The sequence below is a fragment of the Vitis riparia genome, chromosome 1, assembly GCF_004353265.1.
Source record: "Vitis riparia cultivar Riparia Gloire de Montpellier isolate 1030 chromosome 1, EGFV_Vit.rip_1.0, whole genome shotgun sequence".
Classification (NCBI taxonomy): Eukaryota; Viridiplantae; Streptophyta; class Magnoliopsida; order Vitales; family Vitaceae; genus Vitis; species Vitis riparia.
In genome coordinates this window covers 20029760-20054059 of record NC_048431.1, presented here as the reverse complement: position 1 = coordinate 20054059, position 24300 = coordinate 20029760, and the positions used below count along the sequence as shown (strand labels likewise).

Below are 24300 nucleotides of genomic sequence, written 5' to 3'. Positions count from 1 at the left end.
CGTGGAAGAGCGTAGGCATCAAAACCCTCAACAGCGCGTGCACGAAACATCAAAGCCTTCCAGCGTGAGCCTGACCCATAAACTCCAAAAAATCGACACCGCCTCGGCCTCGCCTTCGACCTTCTCCATCTCGTTTCTGGCCGGCCGTTTTGGACCTCCTTCTCAAATCCATATTTGGAAATATAAAGTGAATAAAAAAATTAAATATTTAACATAAAAATACCAATTTATCTCTATACGATTTGAATTTTCTCGCCTCAGTAAAATTCCCCTACACTTTTCCCAGTCCTTTCAATTCTCGCCGTGAAATCCAGTCTCCGTTGGTCATCATCCATGGCGCCGACGGAAGAGGTAGCGTCGGCGGTGAGCGCCTACGCTGTCACACAGGCCTCTAATTGGTGGGAAGAGGTTAATAGGTCCATCGTTTGGCAGGATCGCATCTTTCATGTCCTCGCCGCTCTCTATGGAATCGTCGCTGCCGTCGCTCTGGTACTCTTACGTTGGAGAAAAATTTATGTCTGTTTCAATTTGTTATCGAATCAATGTTGAATGATTGATAGCGCTTCGGTAATGTGGGCTAGGGTTTCTGGTTTTTTGATTCTTTAGGGTTTGGAATTGAGAAATGAATTAAATGAATCTGTCATGCTTTGTTCGGTTTCTGGAATGAAATTGAGTATTTCGAGCCTAGGTTTTTTTGCCTTTTAAATTCTTTCAAATTTTCAATCAACTTCAGCCTAACTCAGCTGTGGCTTGTTCTTGGTGATTTATTTCTTTATGAATCTTCTTTTCCATAGACGAAACAGAATGATTTTTTTTGTTTTGTTTTAATTTCTAATCTGATATTATTTCTTAATTTTTTAAAGGTTCAACTGGTTCGGATACAATTGAGAGTCCCAGAGTATGGTTGGACCACGCAGAAGGTGTTCCACTTTCTCAATTTCCTGGTGAATGGGGGTTTGTATCGAAGTTCATAATTCGTACTTTGTGCTATGGATTATAATCTTTTGTCTATTTTTATTGAATATGGTCTCATGCGTTCTGCAGTTAGATCACTAGTTTTTGTGTTCCGCAGAAATGTGCAGCGCCTGCATCCAGAGGTCTGACTGTTGTTAATTCAGTTTGCTCTTTTTGATTGTTGATTAACTTTGTTATTGTTATCATTATTACAATTACTTTTAGAAGTCTATCCAGTTGTTAGATTGTTTCTAATCTGTTGTCTGTTGCTTGTTGTGGTATTTTTCTTAGATTATCCAACATATCTTACTTGATATGCCAAGTCTTGCTTTCTTCACGACCTATGCTCTTTTGGTATTGTTCTGGGCAGAAATATACTATCAGGTTAGGCATAACTTATGGGTCTTACTCTTTTGTTGTTTGTATTGTTATTAGTTCGTCTCATTATTTTCTCAACATGACAGGCACGTGCTGTATCTACTGATGGACTGAGACCAAGTTTCTACACAATTAATGCAGTGGTTTATGCCATTCAGGTGACACTTCTTGTCTCGCTTTAAGTCCCAGCAAAGGGGAGATTTTGACATTGGTTTCCTTCTGCATGGAAACTTAATCATGTTTTGTAAATAGAGCATTGCCAATTATTTACCTTTCAGCTTTTCTCTTTACCTGTTCTATTTCTTTCTCTTCTTTTGTTTATTTATTTATTTATTATTTACAATTAATCAACGTGGAACTAGAAAGCTATGATAGTGACCAGTGGCATTGTACGGAAGACACGTGAGATACTTTTGCAAGTTAGTTGGCATTCTTAAAGGTTACAATTGTGAATAAGAACCATTTAACTTGCCTTGTAAATAGTATGATTCAGATGATATTGATGACCTTGTGTATTTTCGGTTATCATTCTCTCTTCCTTTGCATTCAAGAAAGATATGACGATTTTATATTTATTTTTATTGGATGCAAATTTACTACTCAAAATAGTTTATTTTAATTTTTACGTCAGTGGATGGCTTCTAACTTTTTTGGTCTTTCAGAGTTCATCATGTTTAAAAGAATTGGAAACAAACGAATACATTAGCCAATGTTTCATATGCAAGGGTGAAATTGGCATTAGTTTTTATGCTAGTGGGCCAATGAAACTCATCTGAATCCCTTTGCTAGAAGTTGTTTGGAATTCTTTCATAACAGAACTTACTGATCATTTTATAAAGAAATATCCAAAGTCTTTTTCTTTTCAATTTGCAATATTTGACTTTTTTCTGGCAATTTTTTCAAAAAATACGTCTAAAGAGTTTCAAATTTAATTGGTTGATTGACAAGCTTCCTGCTTAAACTTTTAACTTGTATTAAGTTTTCAAAAATTTTAAGTGATAATAAAATATCAACATGGCTAAATGTTTGTCAAAATAAATTTTTTTCTTAAAACCGGCCAAATACTTTTCATATGAAAATTTTAAAATAAAGTTGATATTCCTTAAAGAAAAGGAGGGAAAATGTCCAACTATCTGATCTATACTATATATAAGGGTGGCTTGGGTTTCTCTATCCTTTTTGGTTGCTTCCCAACTAAAATAACAGACCTATGATGAATTAAAAAATTACAAAAATGAGGGCAAAATAGTAAGATACTAAATTCAAACTGCTCCATGACCCTAGTCTTTTCCTTCCTTCCCTCTCTCTCCATGTTTCTTCAGTTTACTTGCGCTGAAGTAGCATCTGCCATCTTCTAATGTCAATAATCTCAATGTCCCTTTGATCTACATCCTTTCAACCTTCCATATCAGATTCATAGCATAATAACTCACCTTTTGCATCACCGAGATATGCTTATGTACCTATGGATGTTTTATTTTGCATAATGCGATGGTCTTATCATTATATGGAGCATATTTAGCTGAGGCATTTTAGACCATTTCACTAATAGAGAACACCATCTGTTTCCCAACCTTGTACTGCATAGGCAAGGCGATTGTCCACTTATATGGCACCAAATGGTTTTTCATGTTTGTGTCAATGCATGTTGCCATCTCTATACCTCTTCTAATGCCAAAGTATTATCATACTAGGACATGGATCTCTCCTTTAGGTTGATGGTCGAGCATTTTGGATGCCTATAAAATGTGAATGCTTGCCTAGTGAGGCTGTCAAAGGTTCTCTTACTTCAATTCCAGGTGTAGGTGATGTTATGCTGGTTAAAAGGGGGACTAAACTTATTTCCATCATCACTTTCAAGCATCAACCTCCTACTGGTCCCCTATATCCCTTGAAGGTTTCATTAGCATTGGCACAAAACCTTGATATTGATACATGTGCCAAAGCCAGAAACAGGCTTGGAGAGTTTATATTGACTTGATACTCCATAGTGGTGAAATTAATCTAGCAACCAATTACCTTGGAATTAGTTTGGGTTTCTTGCTTTTCATTGTTTGAGCTAGAGGCTCGATTTGGTGAGGTTGAAATGTGTAAACATTTTTCAGTTGGAATGGAAGGAAGAAGGGAGCCATCAACATTTGTGAGACATGATTTAGCATTTGAATGTCCCATGTCATCATATGGTATTCAAAGTTATTTGGTGGAAGCAATATAAAGGTCCTTTCATGTTTACAATAAAAGAGATGAATTGATGGTATGCTCTACTGAATTTACCTATAAAAAAATGGTATGCTGAACTAAATTTTAGAGATTCTTTTTTTTTTTTTTTTTTTCAAATACAAGGTTTCGTGGATTCAAGCTTCACAATTGAGACTACTCTCTCATGTGGTTACTCCTTGTACCCAAAATCCTATCTTAATACAAATGTGTTTTATGATATTGAAGGTATAAAAATAAGGAATATGGGCTAGCTAGATAGCTCCATATGATAGTATTTCCTTCTTTTTGATAGGCCACCTTTCTTCTAGGTAACTAATTGTTTTCTCATGCCTCCATTATTAAATATGCGGAAGCTGTCATTGGAGTCCCTGTTTCTTAAGACAATTCCATGATTGGGAGTTAGAAATAGTGGACGCTTTTTTGTGGAGAATTCAAAAGCATTAGATTAGGTGCGAGATGGAGGATAGAATGACTTGGTTAGTCTCAAGGAATGGAGAGTTCTTCGTTAAAGCTTTACTCTTTCCCAACTGTAGGGGGTGAAGAGGCTTTCCCGGTTAGAGTGGATTGGAACCCGTGGGTTCCGATGAGATTTTTTTTTTTGGCTTGGGAGGTATCCTAGGGAAGAATCCTGACTTTAGACCGTTTGAAAAGAAGGAAGGTTTCTTTAGTAAATAGAAGCTTTTTGTGTAAAAGAGGAGAAGGCCATTGACCATTTGCTTTCACCTTGTGCTATATCTGGATATTTGTGGCAGTTGATTTTCTCATTATTTTGGTTGCAGTGGGTGGTGCATTCTTCGGTTAGATTGATGTTGCTAAGTTGGAGTAGGTTCAAGTAGGAAAAAAGTAGAAGAAAGCTTGGCGCTGCCCCTTTGTGCCTTTTTTGGGTAATTTGGTGTGAAAAATCGGAGGGCTTTTGAAGATGTGGAAGCTTCGGATCAAGCACTTAAATCTACTCTTTTGCTTTCCTTTTTAGACCATGTTAGAATTCATTTAGAAGGAAATCCCCTGTCTTTGATCGATTTGGTAGATTGATTAGGAGCCAATTAGTCGTGGACAAGTGACTTGGTTGTTTGTTTGTTTTTTTTTTTTAAATTTTAAATTTTTGTCTTTCTTCATTTCTCTTTTCTGCTTAGCTCTCTTTGGATACTCCCGGTGTATGTTGGCGAGGTAGCTTAGCATCTATCTATCATATTTTTTTGTGCGCTTATCCCAAAGAAAAAAATGCCTCCATTAGCAGATAACCCACCTTTCATGTAGTTGTGCATATCCAACTTAGTGGTCCTCCTTCCATTCCAATTCAGTCAAAATGCTTAGTAACACTTGATTTGATCAATTTCTAACTCTTGTCATCAAACAAAGATCCTTGAACCAAGCCACCATGACCAAGGTGTATTGACTCCAATTAGGCTTCTCGAGCCTTGCTTTTGAGTTGAGTAGGTGTGAAACACTTGGGTGTTATGCTGTTAGGTCATTAGTCATTTTTCCTGAAAGTGTATGAGATATTTTGATGCAATGATGATAAGTTTAAGTGACCCCCTTTTTAGAGAGGCTTGGAGATAAGTAATAGAGATATCATATTGGTGGGACAAGACAATACCAATAAAGTCAACAAGTTAATGTGGGGAAATAACCTCTTTATAGCCCACCGTACATGCTAGACTAAACTTTTATTCACTCTTAGATACAAATGCTCCAAACCTAGGATGGATTGGAGATGGTGGGTTTCATCTCAACATGATTTAGAGTAATAGTAGTAGTAGTGGTTCTGAAAGAGTCATGGAGGAGTAGCAACAATAGTTAACACTATCATTAGTAGTAGGCACATGAAATTATGCAATGGGAGCGGTGCTGTTAATAATATTACTTTTATGTGTCATTAATATTTTGTGTCATATAGTCTTGTGGTGTATATTCATAAGGTCACTTTGCCTCTTGAAAGTAGGTATCAACAAATAATTGGTGCAACAACCTTTTCAGTTGTCTAACAAACAAGGTATTACCATGATGTGCCTGGCTTTACCTGAAGCTATATTTAGGAGCTGCTTTGTAAAGTTTGTAAAACAATGCTATCTTAGAGATTGTTTTGACATATAAAATGCCTTCTAGGTTCTCCTGTTGGCTTTTAATTTTGTGTTGACATGTGGGTCTATAAATATATGCTATGTGTCCATTTTGATATTTTGGACTGGTGAAACATTTTATGCAATCTAGAGATCGAGACACATTTTATGCAATCTAGAGATCGAGACACATTTTATGCAATCTAGAGATTGTGACTCATGCTATATGTGGTCCCACTCCAGGCAATTATGGATAGATTGCAAGATATCACTCCATCTCCATGTGGCTTTTTGTAGTCATTGTCTCTTAGTTTCCTTGTATTAAAATAATGGTAGTTATGTAATATTGAGGTCAAAGCTTCTTGACTGGCCATAAGATTTCAATATATGTGATGGACACTGGGAGAAGTTCTACCCATTTAAGAATGGATCTCTCATGAGGTGAATGAAGTTGTAATTACTGCTCAGCATGTTAAGGTGGGAGATGAGAGGTTACAACTTGCATTCTCTTTTTGGTTCCACTTAGGTCCTTTTTATCCTAATAAAAAGAGGAGATAGTTTCAATCATTACCTCCACGCCTTTCTGAGAAGAGTGTTTGCTCAATAATGTTTCCATCATTATTGAGCAAGTCATTACCTCTCACTGTTCAAGCTAATAGTACAGTGCTTTGATGCTTCACATATGCTTGAGTTGTGTTTAACATGGGCTTTGTGCACTTTTTTATAATAGGCTCAACCTACCTAACATCGGGTACATGGTTTGAGGGTTTTGGTTTAGTGGTTAGAGTTGTAGGCCTGCCAGACAAAGCTTGTTTCAACCAGATTGGGAGAGGTAACCAGCATTGTGTGACCTTATCTTCCGAAAATGCCAACAAAATGCCTAGAAAGAACCATCTTATTGGCTTATAGGGTTATAGCCTAACCTAACTGGCTCTCATTCTAAAACCCCCTATAAAATCACTATAAAAATGGATATCGATTTTTTTGGATTAATTGAGAACTTCTAATTCACTCGGACTTTTTCTGTTCTCTAACTCGGCTCTATTTTCCTTTTGGATATTTGACAATTCACTATCTACATGTCCAACTTCTTCTGATAAGGGGCCTGTTACAAATGCCGGCCAACAAGAATGTTTCAAGATATAGAGGGGTATCTCTTGATCACTATGCAAAAAAGGTTTTTTAAGACAAGCTTGTTTCAACCAGATTGGGAGAGGTAACCAGCATTGTGTGACCTTATCTTCCGAAAATGCCAACAAAATGCCTAGAAAGAACCATCTTATTGGCTTATAGGGTCTAACCTAACTGGCTCTCATTCTAAAAACCCCTATAAAATCACTATTGTTGAGAGAGAGAAAGAAGAAAGACCTTAATTCTCATTAATGTAAATGATCTACTTACAATTGAGAAATATATATATATACAAGGCTAGGAGTCCTAACTACCATACATGTATCCTATATTAACAAGGAAAGGTTATACACTATAAATACATTATATTCAACACTCCCCCTCAAGCTGGAGCATATACGTCATATGCACCAAGCTTGTTACAAATATATTTAATCCTAGGACCTCTGAGAGATTTAGTGAAGATGTCAGCTAGTTGATCATTTGAATTAACAAAACTTGTAGCAACACATCCTGATGCGATCTTCTCTCTAATGAAATGACAGTCAACTTCAATATGTTTGGTCCTTTCATGAAAGACTGGATTGGATGCAATATGTAATGCGGCCTGGTTATCACATATGAGTTTCATCTGTTCATCCTTTCCAAATCTCAACTCTAGAAGAAGATGTCTCAACCATATGAGTTCACATGTTGCCAAAGCCATAGCTCGATACTCGGCTTCAGCGCTAGATCTGGCCACTACATCTTGTTTCTTACTCTTCCAAGATATTAGATTACCTCCAATAAAAACACAGTACCCTGAAGTGGAACGTCTATCTGTGGGTGAGCCAGCCCAATCTGCATCTGTGTAACCAACAACCTGAGTATGACCTCTGTTCTCGTACAACACACCTTGGCCTGGTGTACTTTTGATATATCGAAGAATGCGGATTACAGCATCCCAATGGCTATCACATGGTGACTGTAGGAATTGACTAACAACACTCACAGGAAAGAAATGTCTGGACGAGTAATGGTGAGATAGTTCAATTTACCTACGAGCCGTCGATATCTCCCGGGGTCTCCTAAAGGCTCCCCCTGTCCTGGTACAAGTTTGACATTCGGATCCATAGGTGTGTCTACTGGTTTACAGTCTAACATACCAGTTTCTTCCAGGATGTCTAAAGCATACTTCCTTTGGGAAAGGACCACAGCAGAACTGGATTGAGCTATCTCAATTCCCAAGAAATACTTGAGTTTCCCCAAGTCTTTGGTCTGAAAGTGGGTAAAAAGGTATTGCTTTAGTTTCTGAATACCATCCTGATCACTGCCTGTAATGACGATGTCGTCCACATAAACAACCAGATAAATACACTGCCCCAAAGAGTTATGATGATAGAAAACTGAATGGTCTGCTGTACTGCGAAGCATGCCAAACTCTTGAACAACAGAACTAAAACGGCTAAACCATGCTCGAGGAGATTGTTTCAAGCCATATAGAGAACGGCGTAACCTGCATACTAAACCAGACTCCCCCTGAGCAACAAAACCAGGAGGTTGCTCCATATAAACTTCCTCGGCAAGATCACCATGAAGGAAGGCATTTTTAATATCCAATTGATAAAGAGGCCAAGAACACATGGCAGCCATGGAGAGAAGCAGACGGACAGAAGCAATCTTGGCAACCGGAGAGAATGTGTCACCATAATCAGAACCATAAACCTGAGTATAGCCTTAGCAACTAAGCGGGCCTTAAGGCGATCAACCTGACCATCAGGACCAACCTTAACTGCGTAACCCAACGACAGCCAACGGTAGATTTACCCGAGGGTAAAACAACAAGATCCCAAGTGCCATTAGAGTGCAGAGCAGCCATTTCATCCACCATTGCCTGTCGTCAGCCTGGATGGGAAAGAGCTTCATGGGTGCTCTTTGGAAGAGAAACAGAGGATATAGCAGAAACAAAAGCAGAATAGGGTGAAGATAATCGATGATAACTCAAAAAATTGTAAATAGGATGAGGATTACGAGTAGAGCGAGTACCTTTCCGAACAGCAATGGTAAGTCATTAGGAGAAGGCAGAGCCGGGGTAGGTGAAGCCGAAGGGATAGGAAGTGAGTCAGCAGGTGCCTCAGCAAAAGGGAGAGGAGCAACGACACGAGGGCGACGATGATAAACCTGAAGTGGTCGAGGAGGCATAGCATCAGGTGGGGAGACAATGGGAATAGGCAAGACTTCAGAAACAGGAAGAGACTCAGAAGTGGTGGAAAAGAATGGTGAGTCCTCAAAGAAGGTGACATCAGCGGAGATAAAGTATCGATGAGTCTCAAGGGAATAACAACGATAACCCTTCTGAAGTCTGGAGTATCCCAAGAAGAGACACTTCATGGCTTTGGCGAAAAGCTTGTCCTGTCCAGGAGTGAGAATATGAACAAAGCAAGTACAACCAAAGACACGAGGAGGAAGGAAATAAAGTGGTTGGTCAGGGAAGAGAAGGGAGTGAGGAATCTGATCATGTAAGACAGAGGAGGGCATACGATTAATCAAATAACAAGCGGTAAGAACAGCGTCCCCCAAAAACGAAAAGGAACATTGCTATGGAGGAGGAGAGTACGAGCTGTCTCAACAAGATGTCGATTCTTGCGTTCAGCTACCCCATTTTGTTGAGGAGTATGAGCACAAGAAGACTGATGAAGAATCCCATGATGAGACATAAACGAAGTAAATGGGGCTGAAAAATATTCCCTGGCATTGTCACTGCGTAACACACGAATAGAAACATTGAACTGAGTTTGGATTTCAGCATAAAATTTCTGGAAAATAGAGAATAACTCAGCTCGATTTTTCATTAAAAATAACCAAGTACATCGAGAATAATCATCAATGAAAGTGACAAAATACTGAAATCCTAAAGTAGACGCAGTCCGACAAGGGACCCCAAACATCAGTGTGGACAAGCTCAAAAGGAGACTTTGGCCCGATTATTCAAACGCTTTGGGAACGAGACACGAGTATGTTTCCCAAGCTGACATGACTCACACGGAAGCGACGATAAAGTGGAAAAACGAGGGACCATCTTCTGGAACTTGGAGAGACTAGGGTGGCCCAGACGATTGTGAATGAGGAGAGGAGCATCAGTGGAAATGCAAACTGCAGGAGATGAATCCGAGGTGAGGTGATAGAGGCCTTGAGACTCACGTCCTATGCCAATCGTCTTCCCCGTACTCCGGTCCTGCAAGGTCACAAATTTATCAGAAAAGGTAATAGAGCAATTAAGAGTACGAGTGATTTTGCTGATGGAAATAAGATTAAAAGGACATTCAGGAGTATAAAGGACAGAAGTGAGAGGTAGAGAAGGCAGAGGAAGGGCCAAACCAATACCTTTAGCCACAGTTTGAGAACCATTAGCTAAGGTAACATTAGGTAAAGTAGAGGTAGTAGTAATAGAGGAGAAAAGATCCTTATTACCAGATAAGTGATCAGAAGCTCCAGAATCTAGAATCCAGGGTCCAAGAGAAGATGTGTGGGTAAGGCAGCAGAGGCATTACCAGGCTGGGCAACAGAGGCAACAGAAGCCTGAGATGCGGAAGAGCTCGGAGCTTGAGGCAGCGGAGAATCAGAGGAGTGGGCCACATGGGCAGTGCGAGGAGGTCGTCCATGTAACTGATAGCAACGATCGCGAGTGTGGCCAAGTTTATTGCAATAGGTGCAATGAGGACGTTGACCTCTACCTCGGGTACCACTACGGCCTCCTCGAGAGTTAGTTTGAGAAACTAACACAGAAGAATCTGAAGTGCTATCAAATGGCAAAGTCTGAGTGGAGGAGATACGGAGGAGGCGAGCAAACACATCATCCAAGGACGGAACTGATGAACTACCAAGAATCTGATCGCGGACAGGCTCAAGATCCGGACGGAGGCCAATAAGAGTAAGAACCATGAAGAACTTGTCAAGCTGTGTTTGTTGAGCCCCAACATCAGGAGTAAGAGGCATCACAGTCAAGAACTCCTCCTTAAGAGAGGCAATCTGGCCAATATAAGTAGATAGATCCAAGTCCTGTTGGCTGAGATGGACAATAGCAGAAGCCACCTTATAAAGACGCTGGATATCATTCGTATATAATCCTTTGGCCTGAGTCCAAAATTTAAAACAAGTTTTGTAGGCCCGAAGATGAAGAAGAATCTTGGGATCAACTGATTGCCATAATACACTACATAACTGTGCATCTATCTTCCTCCACTGTACGCGGTCAACCTCAGGGATATCTGCCTCCTGTGTAATCAAGTGATCCTCATATCCTTGACCCATAAACTAAAGTTCAACAGAGGCAGACCAGGAAAGATAATTGTCACTGCCAACCAATTTCTCCGAAGTAATCATAGGAGATCCAGATATAACAGCGGAAAAAATGGAATTTTTAGTAGTCATATCTACTTATCTGGAGAATGAAGTATGTTTGGATCGAAGAGAGCCCTAATACGGCTTCAGATTGCGGCGTGGCACCACCGAAAAAGGGAGACGGCCTCAGATCGCGGCGTGGTATCACCAGAAAGGTAGAAGAACACTTTCCAAGGCACGTGCAGGGATTGGAGTGGAGAAAAAGTAGTCGGAGCTTCGCCGGAAAGACTGTTTGGAGGGCCGACGGAGACAAAAATCCCCAAAAGAGGTACGTGCAGGGCTCGAATGGGAGAACCAGGGAGGTAGGGAGGCTGGTCGGCGTCAGGAGAGGCTGCTGGAGGAGGCGCGTCGCCGGAAAATCCCTCACGCGCCCTCACGCGCCGGCGCGTGAGATGCAGCCGCCGGACGGAAACGTGCGCGTGGGCGGCGCGTGGATGCTTTGTTGGTGCCGGTGCCTTCACAAAAGTTGTAGATCTCCTCCAGGCGCTCCTTCTGGTATGGTCGGTGTCGGAAAAATACGTCGCCAGAAAGTTCGCCGGAAAAGTTCGCCGGCGGTGAGTTGTTTCTGTCGACGATCCGAATGACCGGAAAGTATTGGGAGATGGGGAAGGTGACCGGAATGAAACACGGTCACCGGAAGGTTTCCCGGAGTTGATGACACGGGAAACAGGAAAGAATTAGGTTTTCTTCCTTGGCTCTGATACCATGTTGAGAGAGAGAAAGAAGAAAGACCTTAATTCTCATTAATGTAAATGATCTACTTACAATTGAGAAATATATATATATACAAGGCTAGGAGTCCTAACTACCATACATGTATCCTATATTAACAAGGAAAGGTTATACACTATAAATACATTATATTCAACAACTATAAAAATGGATATCAATTTTTTTGGATTAATTGAGAACTTCTAATTCACTCGGACTTTTTCTGTTCTCTAACTTGGCTCTATTTTCCTTTTGGGTGTTTGACAATTCACTATCTACATGTCCAACTTCTTCTGATAAGGGGCATGTTACAAACGCCGGCCAACAAGGATGTTTCAAGATATAGAGGGGTATCTCTTGATCACTATGCAAAAAAGGATTTTTAATATCAAAGTTCAAATTAGCTCTTAAGGCTTGGCTTTAGTGGTAAAGGGTTGGGGAGGGTTTGTAGGAGGTTCTAGGTTCAAGTCCCAACGGGGATAAAATTTTACCTATCAAAAAAAAAAAAAAAAAGGAAAGAGTCAAAATTCAAATTTGTATAAACCAGCCTATATTGTCTACATGTAAATCAGAGGATATAATTGGAGTTGCTTATTGATACTGGGGTATATAGCTCTGTATATCCCAGGAGAGACGCATTTCTCTTTTAGATCACCCTGCAGAACTGGATATTTAAAATTAAAGTTCCAATTAATAAAATGACCAGCCTAGATTGTCTACTTTGTAAATGGGAGGATATGATTGAAGTTGCTATCTGATCTGGTCTTGCACTCCTCCATATTCCCATCCACCCTGTTCTTAACCACGAAGGCCCATTTTAACCTTTTCTTTTCAGGAGGCCATTTAATAAGTTCCTAGGCCTCTCTAGATCTCTCATTTTCCCAAGCATGAAAAAACATTCCAGTTAGGCTCAAATAAGCCCTATTGGCTCCTTTAACAACTGCACATTAGATTTCTGGGCTTCCAATGCATGATAACTTGCTGAGACTGATTGATAAGAAAATTAATTAGGGATAAGAGAGTGTAAGTCTGAACCCCTTAGTGGAAAACCATTGGTTGGACCTGAATCAACAGCAATAGGAATAACTAGGAATTTTATATATAGGAGAACAAGATTACTTGGTTTTAAGAATTAATGACACTCCTATGCTTCGGAACGTATTCCAGTAATGCTTGTTCTCCCCTTTTAGCAGGCGATGTAGAGAAGAGCTGAATTAAGAACAGCATACGGCTGGGAGTATCCTGGTCATTTAATAATTGTCTGTCCCTTGTCAATGTTGTTGCTTATTTTAATGTGTTCATTTTATTTTCTTGATTTTTTTATTTGTGCTAAGTGCATGCCTATGCAACACCAGTTGCATGTTAGAAGTTCTGTTACGAACATAGCCATTATTACTTGTACAGCTGCTTTCTTTTTGTGTATAAAGATGATGGTGATTTCTTGACTACCACTTTTCTTGAACTGTTTTCAGATTGCTATGTGGTTTGTTTTATGGTGGAAACCTATCCCAATCGTGTTCATCCTATCTAAGATGTTCTTTGCAGGTTTTGCTTCACTACACAGTAGATGATTTTTTGCAATTCTCAGTAGTTCCTCTTGATGATTACTGATACAACTTTCTTTTAAACAAATATCTGCAGGTGTGTCTTTGTTTGCAGCCCTTGGGTTTCTTCTTTATGGAGGAAGGTAATCTCAGTATTTGGTTGCCCACTAAAATTTCTGAATCTTGGAATTACCTGAATGTATATATGGTTGCAGCAGGAAATCTTTGGCAAAGATGCCTCTGAGAGAGAAATTCCATTAGAGATACATATACTGGAAGCTATTTACCTCCAATGCTGTTGTAGGATCAACTCAGACAAGTTCACTGATGTGCTCAAACTCATATAATGCGAACACCTAAATGCTAAACGGCTCACATGTGAACTATTTACACTTTCGCATTGTTATTGTAGGTAAAGTCACACTTAAGTCTCCCAGAATGTTTCTGTCACCCAGATACATGCAAACCTCAACGTAAATAGCCCCTTGATTCATTGACCCACAGGTGCCTCTGCAATAAATTGCAAAAGTTCAAATAAACTATATAACCCAGCCCACCAGGTCTGTTTTAATGATTCACCCACCAATCCTATGCTTTACTCTAGTTCTTTTGCAGCTCCACAACCATGTGGAAAGCTGAGTGCCTGCCAACAGGTGTACTCCCACCAATGAGATCATTTGCATGGGTCTTTTTATGGTCCTAGGGCTGTTGAATCTATCTGCTAGTAAAATAGTGATACTATAAGTTTCTTGACCATAATAGTTTTAAAAGGTGCAAGGTGCAACTAAGGCATAAAAGTCTTTTGATGCTTAGGCACATGGTGCAATATAAGGTGCATGCCTAAGCGAAGTGAAACAAGACATAGGATTCATTTCTATTTTATATAATATGATCCAAAATCCAATCCAAGTAACAAAAAATTTAAGATTCCAAACATAAAGAAACATTCAACAAAAGCATAATAAAATTATATGAATTTCAATATAGAATTAAAAATTTTAAAAGTGAAAGTGTTTAAAAAGGAAAAGATAAGTAGCTGCATGCCTTTCCAACAAGACCCTATAACTAGGGAGTGGTTATGCCTTGGGCCTAGGTGCACTCTAACAACTATCTTCTCAACTAGTGAAAGTAGGGAGCCTTGAAGTACTCAAGTGCCTGTGACCAGAAGTGGAGACACCTTCCTTAATGTTTCAAAAGAAAATGAAATAACAAATAAAAGAGATGGGGAAGAAGTGGGGTGGGGGGAGGAATGTGGGGAAGGGATGAGATGGTTTGAATTCAGGGTTGGATGAGTGGCAATTTCCACCTGCCACAAAATGTGTAAGCAATCAGAGAGAAATTTAGGTTTGATTCACTACACTCCCTGTGAAAGCTTGTGGAATGTTTGATATGTGTTAACTTGTAAGAAATGGTGTGGAAAGAAAGAGAGAATAGAAGTGGGGAAGAAAGAATGTGACAAGATTGTCAAGAGGGTTTGATTACTGAGTAGGTTTCCCTCCTTAGCTTTGTGTCTACATGGTAAAATTGTGCAAGTTATTTAGCTAACCTCAGAAGACTTAAGGAGAATATGTAAGTAATACCGGAAACCCTTCTCAACACTCTCTCTCAAGCTGGTTTGTACAAGTCATGAATGCCTAGGTTTGCCTAATGTACTAAAATTGGCATTTTATACTCTATTTATCAACACATCAGCAAATTGACTGGTGGATCTCATTGTCACAAAAGGTGTATAAATTTGGAATTCAACTTCTTTATAATATGTTGATCCACCTTAATATATATCACACTTGTAGGTTAACCCGTAATCCTTACAACACTTTGGGAATTAGACCAGATTCAACTCTTCCTTTGTAATATCTTGATCCACCTTGATATCCTTCACCATATTATTGTGAGCTAGGTTATGTACAATGTTGATGGCAGCTTTGGTGTCTCCGTACAATCTCGCAGATTCTTTAGATAAGTCGCCCATTTTGTGGTACCTTATTTTGGCTATATTTGATCTTCAGTGGGTGATGCCGGTCTTAATCAAGGATGCCCTCATTAGTTGGCGGGGTGCCTTTGTTGGGAAGAAGAGGAAGAAGGCTTGGAAAGCTGCATCTTTGTGTCTATTTTGGACATTATGGAAGGAGAGGATCAAAGAGCTTTTGAGGATTCTAAACTAACAGACCATGCGATTTTACGATCCTTCATGTACATGGTTTTGGAGTGGGTTAGGGTACACATATAGAGTCTACTTCTTTGTCCCTTTTAGATTTCATAGATTGGTTGGGCTGTAAGTGAAGCGAGGGTGTTTATTTTTTGTCTATCCCTCCTTTTTTTGGCCTTGTATACATCATGTATTCTTTAGGCACTTTTAATACAATTGGTTATCAAAAAAAAAAAGGAAAAAAAAGTCACCCATTTCTCCTAGCAGAATTCTAAATGAAAGGAGCTTAGACACTCCATATGCAGTTACTCTCAACTTTGCCTTGACTATAGACCTCGCAACTGATCAATTTTTCACAAGTTTACCACATTCTCCACAAATAATTGTGCAATAACAACCAAAAGTGGGTCTCCAATCAGTAATGATCTTCACCCAATCTACATCCATGTATGACACTGCAGTCAGATGACTGTACCTGATAAACAAGGTACCTTTTTTTTGATAGGAGGAAACGATAAAGAGATATATTGATAGAAAAAGAAGTACAAGAGAAGGATGAGAAATCCTCCCACCAAAGAAAACTAAATTACAAGAATATGAACACAAGAAAGTGCACAGTAAAACAAGCGAACACTCTAGGTTAGACCAATCCTTAGGGATTACACACCGCTAACCAGTCAAGTGATGTTGTTTTAAGTACCTTAAAATTTTATGACATGCTCTCCAAATGTGCTTCCTTTATAATTTATTAGTCGCCTCCAATTGTGTGAAAAATAAATAAGTTCCTCTCAAGTGTGGTTATCATCTTGTCGGCAGAAGGGCTCAACATTTCATAGAGGTGATGATTTTGAGTAATTGGAGTGTCAATTGGCTTACATTATAGGATGACTGTCTTTGTTGGGAGATCCAATACTTCCTCAAAGAGAAAAACACGCTGGTTTTAAATATCGCAAGTTATCCCATAGCACTGAAGCTTTTAACCATCATATTACTTCCTCATTATTTCCTGTCATGATGATCATTTGCATACACAATAAGAGCTGTGAACCTCCTTTCGGAGCACTAAGGAGCAAAGTATAGTTTGCTTAATTTGCTTGACTTCACTTATAATGACAGTCCAACTTTCCTCTAATGTCCAATCTAAGCTTCAGGTGACTGTTTCATTGGAGTTACTGGATTATATACGTTCTCTGCACTTTCTAGCCAAGCCTTACTATTAAGGGTTTAAGGTTTCACCTTAATTTGGACCATATAGTGCTAAGCTGGCTTCTCTTGGTTTCTGCTATTACATGCAAATCTCAAGTTCTCTTGTTGCTAAGTATGTTGTGCGTGCAGTGGGTTGATATTGAAGCATTTAAGGCCATGTAGAACAAAAATTATAGTGGCAATTTGGGGTGTGAGCTGCCTTCTCTTTGTGAAAGGAACTCTAATAATGTGTATCAACTTAGATTAACATATGTGTAGCTTAAGGTCACGTATCAAACTAGAATAGATTATTTGGCCCCTTGATACCTTTATATTGATCATTAGGTGCAGTGAATTATCTCTTGTGATTGCATCTTTATATATAGGTTCTCCCATTTGACTCCCTATTAGGTAGTTTCTTTGATGGATACTGCATGCTGATAAATATTTATATATACCTTCTTTGTCTTAAACTTACACCTTATGTAACATCCTGACATCACTCTCTTCCAACCGTCATCTTGCAGGCTCTTCTTAATGCTACAGCGCTTTCCTGTAGAGTCAAAAGGAAGACGTAAGAAGCTGCAAGAGGTAAATTCTTTTAATTACTTGTAGTTTTTGGATTTCCATATGTTTTCATGTTGACATTCTGAATTTTTGGTTTTGTGCAGGTTGGCTACGTCACCACCATATGTTTCTCATGTTTCCTTGTTAGATGCATTATGGTGAGTCCTCTTCAATTGCTACATAAACTCTTCTAGATGTTTGATCTAAGAGAGGGCTTTGTGCCTTTAGATATTATAGACCAGCACTACTAGGGTAGCCACTTAGATGCTTATGTAAATCACAAGCATTTTGGAATGCACTATCTATATAGTGTAGAACTATGGTTTATGTACTGAAGTTAATTTATTGTTATAGAATTATTTTGGGCCTCTGGTGTTTTAAACCAAGCACCGGTTATAAGAGTCAAAGCACAAAATCAGCACCTTACTGCTGTACGACATCTGTTTATCAATATATTTTACCTGACAATTTTATTATTAATTTTCTACATGACAGATGTGCTTTAATGCGTTTGATCAAGCTGCAAACCTTGATGTTTTGGATCACCCAATTCTAAACTTTATATATTACCTGGTAAGTTTTGGTTGGAAGGAGTTCTGCTCCTTCCATGCTGTGCTTTTTCATTCATAAATTCTTTTTATGGTTTCTGATAAAAAAAAAATCGATTTTATTTGGTCAATTTCGGCTATGGTTCTAGTTGATACTTATTGGCATGTCATCAAGTGAAAACATATCCAACCTTTTTGATGTGTGAAAGCTGAATGCTTAAATCAAAAGTCTTTGCATGATGTCCAATTTACCCTCTCCCTTAATACAATTTCGAGTCCTAAACTGCATGATTTATGTTGTAACTACGGACTGCCTTTTTTATACGGGCTAAAAATGGACCACTGCTGTGTTTAAGCAAGAGACATGTCTTTCCTCTTGACTAGTGTGATTGTCTGGTAAGCCATGATGTGGATGAGGATAACTTGGCTATTGACAATTTGGCATGAACCTCATTTGTTGAAGTACTTGATGTAATGGGATTTCGAGTATTCATGAAAGTTCTCAGGTGAGAACAGATCATGAAGAATTATGGCATATACTTCTTGCCCTTAATCTCTCTCTCTCTCTCTCTCTCTCTCACACACACACACACACACACACACACACACACACACACACACGTGCGCGCGCGTGCAATTGGTGGCCCATAATGATGGTGAATGATGCCTACAGGGAAGTTTGATGGTTGTTTCTCCATTCAACATCTTGGTTTAGGTTGCAACCTGTCTGTGAAGAGGGTGATTCTTGCCTGCCTTGTGGTTTTAAAAGGGAATATAGTTTTGATATATACTACTGTCTATACTTGGTATTGTGGACTATGATCTTGTTTTCATATAGTTTATATCTCTTAATATTGTTTCTTGTTTTCTTCCTATAATCTTGTTTTCATTTAGTTTGTCTTTTTTTTGTGCTTTTGCCTACCTTTACAGTTGGTGGAGATACTGCCTTCATCTCTGGTCCTTTTCATTTTGAGGAAGTTGCCTCCAAAGCGTGGTATCACACAATATCATCCTATTCGCTAAGAGTATTGGGTTAATATTTGGCAGAAACGAACTTCCTGAGCAAGGGAGTATTGGTGGATGGGATTGCCATTTTTAGATGCAGTTAACCAACCTCTAAAACGAATGACAAGGTGGGAGATAGCTAAAATTGTTTATTCTACATATGGAGTGATGAGCCTATCCCATAGTTTATGAAATTTCAGTTTGTTCTCAGTAGGAGGTTTATATCTATTGGAAAAAAAAAGTGGCCTTCTATGGATTGTGAAGAGTATGTTGTGACATTAGTGAGAGATCATCTTTGCTTTGGATCTTATATTGATGCTTTTCTTTCTGTGAAATGTCATTACAAAGCACTTGTGAGTGATCATTCTATTCATGAAAGAAAGGGGACTGAGGAAAAGGAAAAAGAAAAAAAAAAAAAACTTATTTGTTGCGATGTTGTGATAACTAGTGTCGACCATTTTTCTTTCTTGTTCAATCCCCACCACCACCTCTAAGCTTTACAAAAATGGCAGTGATATTCTTGCTAAAACTATACTCGGTATATTTCTATATACAGCATATTATTATTGATTGGGTTCAGGTGTTATCGGCTTCTGGGAAAAGTTGGGTGGTAGAAACGAATTGGTTATGGCAGATTGCTTAGAAAGAGAATTCATGAGAGTTGCAAAGACCAACGGAACATACCTGGAAAGGCGATAGGCTCTCATATTACTCGTCAACTCTGCTCGCTCTCTCTTTATCTTCCATCTCCGAAGGAAGGATTGAAGGAAGGATTGTGTGTGTTGAATCTGAATCGGAAATGGAGGTTTGCAAGGGACGGAAAAGGGGGAGGGGGCGGAGATGATAAAGGTTGAGAAGGTGGACTGGGAGGTGGGCATTGACCTTTCACCATCTTTTCCTACCTGCCAGTCTGGCTGTCTTCTCCCCCCAACATTTTGAATGGTAGGTTTTGAGAATTCTCGTATTCCAAACAGATTTGAAGAGTAGATTTGTTCATGTTTTTCATAGACAGAGCAGAGGCCAAGACCTAAGTCTAAGGGGGTGTCTGGAAAAATTCATACTTGCTGGATTTAGTTAATTCACCAATAAGATAACAGAATTTGTAAGTAAAGGTCATCTGCATGAGCTATAGCTCAACTTGGTATATCTCACTGGGAAGTAATCCAAAAGCAATCACATTTTATTTGACATTTTAATCTTATTCACATCATGTTTTTAAATGGATAATTTTAACATTAATTGTAAACTAATTTTGTATATAAATCGAAAAGATTTCATAATGGTTTTTTCTTTTTATCTAAAAGTATCCAAACTAATAAGAAAGCTAATTTTCTAAAAGACCAATTCTAATGAAATTTCATTACAGCTCTGCCCAACAAGAGAGATTTTTGTAAACAAAGAAAGATAAAAGAGAAAACCAAAGCTTGAAATTGTTTATTTCCAATAACTCTAACCCTATTTATAGGTTATAATTGTAATTATTATAATAAATATTTTTCTAATATCCTGGGTATTTGAAATGTTTAATATAAGTAATGATGACATCCACAAATTTATGCATACATTTATAAAAATTTCTTCTTGAATGTCAACCTTGTGGGAAAAATCCCAGTGAAGGAAAAAAGGTTTAATATTAGACTATCGTGATTGTCTTGTTAAAAAGCTTGCTAGTAAAACCCAATGGGACAACATTCTAAGACATCCATGTTACTATGCTCTCCCTCATGTAAATATGATTATGATTCCTTTATTGTAATAGCTTGGAAATCTTTAAACATTTACATTCCAATGTTGTGTCTTAGCTTTTTCAATGCAACAAACAATGATGTCTTCATGAGTAGATTTGTATATGGTGAACATAAATTTCATCGCTCTCTCGAAGCTCATGAGTGTAGAAGAATTTGATGAACTATACATAGTTAGATTACATTTAATATATCCTCATTTGATTTGCGCAATCGATTCAACATTGTCTTTATGTAATAGTATTAGATTGTCTTTGATAGAGGATAATTCACATAACTCTCAAGTGTGTTGAATCATAGATCTTAATAAAATACATTCATAACTTGCTTCAAGAATCTTGTATTTTTGAATGATTGGTTGCTTGGCTGATCTCCTTGATATAACAATATTGCCACATGTAAATATATAGTTTGTCTAAAATTGGACTTTATGGGGGGTTTGAAAGATAACCAACATTTGCATATCTAAACAATCACAATTCTAATTTTTTTTAATAAGCCCAAGTTAGTTGTTCCACGAAGATATTGTAGCATGTGTTTGATATCACTTCACTATCTTTGAATACGTGTAGAGCTATATCTTATTAATAAATTGCTAGAAAACGCAATATTTGGTTATGTGTTGATTGCAAGTTATATAAGTGTCCTAATTCCACTATGTTACTTCTATGAGTGAAAATATCGGTAATCATTAATATATCAGTACTTTAATTTTGCGGATATATCAAAGATACATCAACGAATATTTTATTATAAAATATCGATGAGTTAAAAATTAATCAAAACTTATGAAAATATTATGAAAAGTTCCAAAATAGAAATATTGGGGTTATTTTTTTTTTCTTCTAAAAAATTGATATATATATATATATATATATATATATATATATATATATATATATATATATATATATATATATATGTATGCATGTATGCATGCATGTATGTATGTATGCACGCATGTATGTATGTATAATATAAGTTGTGATATTTAATAATAATGTTTATAACTTGAAAACATACTTTATGTATATTCATTTAATTTGGATGTATTTAGTGACATAAAAGAAATAATGATAATTTGTATAAGTATTTTTTATTTTAAAGTTTTGATAATTTTATTAAAAAATTTATATTTGTTTTGTATTTAATTATTATATAAAAGTCACAATAACCAAAATTAATTAATTTATAATAATTTTATTCTAACTAATTTATAATATATATATATATATATATATATATATATATATATATATATATATATATATATATATATAATTTATAATATTTGTTTATATATATGTGATTAATATATTTAATGCTGATAATGAGTGCGCGCGCGCGCACACACACACACACACACACACACACACACACACACACATATATATATATATATATATATATATATATTTTATCATATGAAACATGGTTGGTTGATTGGTGATGGTAGGGAGTTGTGAGTGTTCAAATCCTTTTGCCTCTATTTCTCTTTGATTTTCCCTTGCTTTTTAAAGAATCCTTAAGAGTGTTGGAAGATTCTCAAGCACGTAAAGTTTGGTTGGTGTGAATGAGTTGGGCCGATGGCTAGGCCCATTAAAAGAATTTTGGGAAAAAAAAGCAAATGAGGATGATGTGGCATTGATATATCGGTGTGCCAACCAAAATATCGATGAAAAATGGCCGATTTTATGGAAATATCGTGGCATATCTCGACATTTTCATCATTGGTTGCTTCTTAACTAAGTAGTTCTTAATTTTTTTTTTCTTTAGGATGAAACATGTGCTTGTTCACTTCAAGTGAATGGTCAACCATAAGGTAACGAAGTGGGTGTGATTCGTTTATAGAAAAATAATTAAGGACTCTTAGTATATGTGAACTAATGGACTAACATGCCATTAATGGAAAAAAAAATTGATTCATGGGCTAAGACAAAATTTTGGATTTTCAAGATCCTTCATTTCAAATTATTATTTTTAGATAATTAATTGTTCTTATGAGGTCTTAGGAGTTACAAATTCCCATTTTAATCTATACAATGACGTAATATGATCAAGTATGTTATTGTCATGCTTTGATCTAGAATGTGATGTGAGGTTTTCAATCATTATTTCAGATACTTTAGGGAAGTATTTGCTTTTAGGCATTTTAAATCTTTAAGGGATTTTAACATACATGTGGATCCATATAAGTATTTTGTAGCTACATCATAAAGTATATATAAAGCCTTTAGAGACTATCAATCATATAATCGAATTATTATGGTAGTTGATAAGAAGTTTTTATAGTAAACTTATGCTATAATTTGGTTATGCCATTGTTTTCCAAACCAAAAAAATTGAAAGAAAACAAATAGCTATAGTGATAGTAGTTTAGTCTATCTAAAAAAGACTACTACTATAGTACCTAATGTTGTAAAGACTTAAGATGTTTAACTTATTTTCATATATATTACCTTAAAATCCAATTAAATATTTTTTTTTTTCATGAATGTTACTTTAATGAAAACAAGTTTAGAATGAACGAAATATTTTGGGTTTGATTCTAAGTTCAAATTTCAAGGGGAATAGGATCCATATTTTCTTACTTGAAATCACTCTCTTTTGCATTCGTTTCTCAATCATGGTAAACCTTTTACTACTCTTAAATACTAATCCTAGGGGTTCACATATGAATAATCTAATTGGATCTTAGTGAATCATCCCTTCTTACAAGAAACATTCATTGAATCCAATATCATATCCTAGTAGATTTATTAGAGAGTTACTTTTCCTTTTGAAAACATAAGATTTATGAATCTTAGTGTAAGGATCCATTCTTATACACTTGGATGCATTCCCTTTGTTGGGATAGAGCCTTGAAAATCATGACATAATGTAATAGATTATGATTCATTAATACATTTATTTATTTATGTTTCTAGTTCCTTTTATTATTCGTTATGTATTAATTGATTATTTGAGTATTCACATCCATATCATGCCTTATACATGATTTGAGTGCATTAGGAATTGCACAGAAGATCCAATTTATAAGTTCCTTGTAAGATGATAAGTAGTTCACATATGATTTATGGATTTGGATAATTTAATAGAGATTGTAGTATGCCACTTCTTAATTATAGGGATAACTTGTCTTGACCGTTGGGATGAGATTTCCACGATGAGTGCATTAGTTTGTATGGTTACACATTGGATAAGACTTATGATGAATCATGAAGTAAGGTTATTGATTAATATATCTCTATTATAAATAAAATATTAAAGCCTAACTATGTGATAACCTTGGCTAAGAAAAACCACAAATAGGGTTACCATGACTAATAGTATTTCGGGTTATCATCTTTAGAGAATAAGAAAATTTTAACTGATTTTGCCTAAACTAAATCAAGTGGTGATTTTTATGAAAAATTGATTAGATTGAAATTGTGATTTGATTGATAAATTGAGAAAACAATGATAAACTAATATGAGGATTTTCACAAGTTCGCTTTCGAACCTAGGATTGAAGGGTAATAAATACCGATTAAAGAACTTTTTGTGGTCCAATTATAATAAATACTGATTCAAGAACTTTTGGTCTTCCAAAATTGGACCATCGATATAAGCCATCTAAGTTTGGAACCTTGTTTTAAAACTTGAAATCCATTCTTTAATAGTCATCCAAAAACTAATTTGATAAAAAGTTTTAACCTTTAAGACATTTAATACCTGATATTC

The 24300-nt window shown here is 36.9% G+C and overlaps 1 protein-coding gene and 1 long non-coding RNA gene across 3 annotated transcripts; one reads left to right on the top strand and one right to left on the bottom strand.

Annotated features, from left to right (window-relative positions):
- Positions 1–59: 59 nt before the first annotated feature.
- On the top strand, positions 60–19196 carry LOC117913551 (tobamovirus multiplication protein 3). Its single transcript, XM_034828553.1, has 11 exons — positions 60–489; positions 864–954; positions 1045–1097; positions 1246–1338; positions 1419–1490; positions 13307–13379; positions 13476–13521; positions 17240–17303; positions 17384–17437; positions 17775–17852; positions 18758–19196. Exons 1-11 carry the CDS (start codon positions 334–336, stop codon positions 18848–18850), a joined length of 873 nt encoding a protein of 290 aa, XP_034684444.1. The 5' UTR covers positions 60–333; the 3' UTR covers positions 18851–19196.
- Positions 15919–19656, bottom strand: LOC117913562. 2 transcript variants are annotated; one of them, XR_004651112.1, is made up of 3 exons: positions 19517–19656; positions 17171–17265; positions 15919–16533 (listed from the first exon to the last, which is right to left on the bottom strand). It is a non-coding gene; the product is annotated as an uncharacterized LOC117913562 (long non-coding RNA). The 2 variants fall into 2 exon arrangements; XR_004651111.1 differs by having other exon boundaries at positions 16055–17265.
- Positions 19657–24300: the final 4644 nt, after the last annotated feature.

What these genes read in the sequence shown, in the direction of transcription:
- LOC117913551 (XM_034828553.1), top strand. Translation starts at nt 334, where the DNA reads ATGGCGCCGACGGAAGAGGTAGCGTCGGCGGTGAGCGCCTACGCTGTC. An exon ending in TGCAGCGCCTGCATCCAGAG is followed by an intron (nt 1,098 to 1,245) that starts GTCTGACTGTTG and finishes TATTTTTCTTAG; the next exon opens with ATTATCCAACATATCTTACT. An exon ending in GGGCAGAAATATACTATCAG is followed by an intron (nt 1,339 to 1,418) that starts GTTAGGCATAAC and finishes TCAACATGACAG; the next exon opens with GCACGTGCTGTATCTACTGA.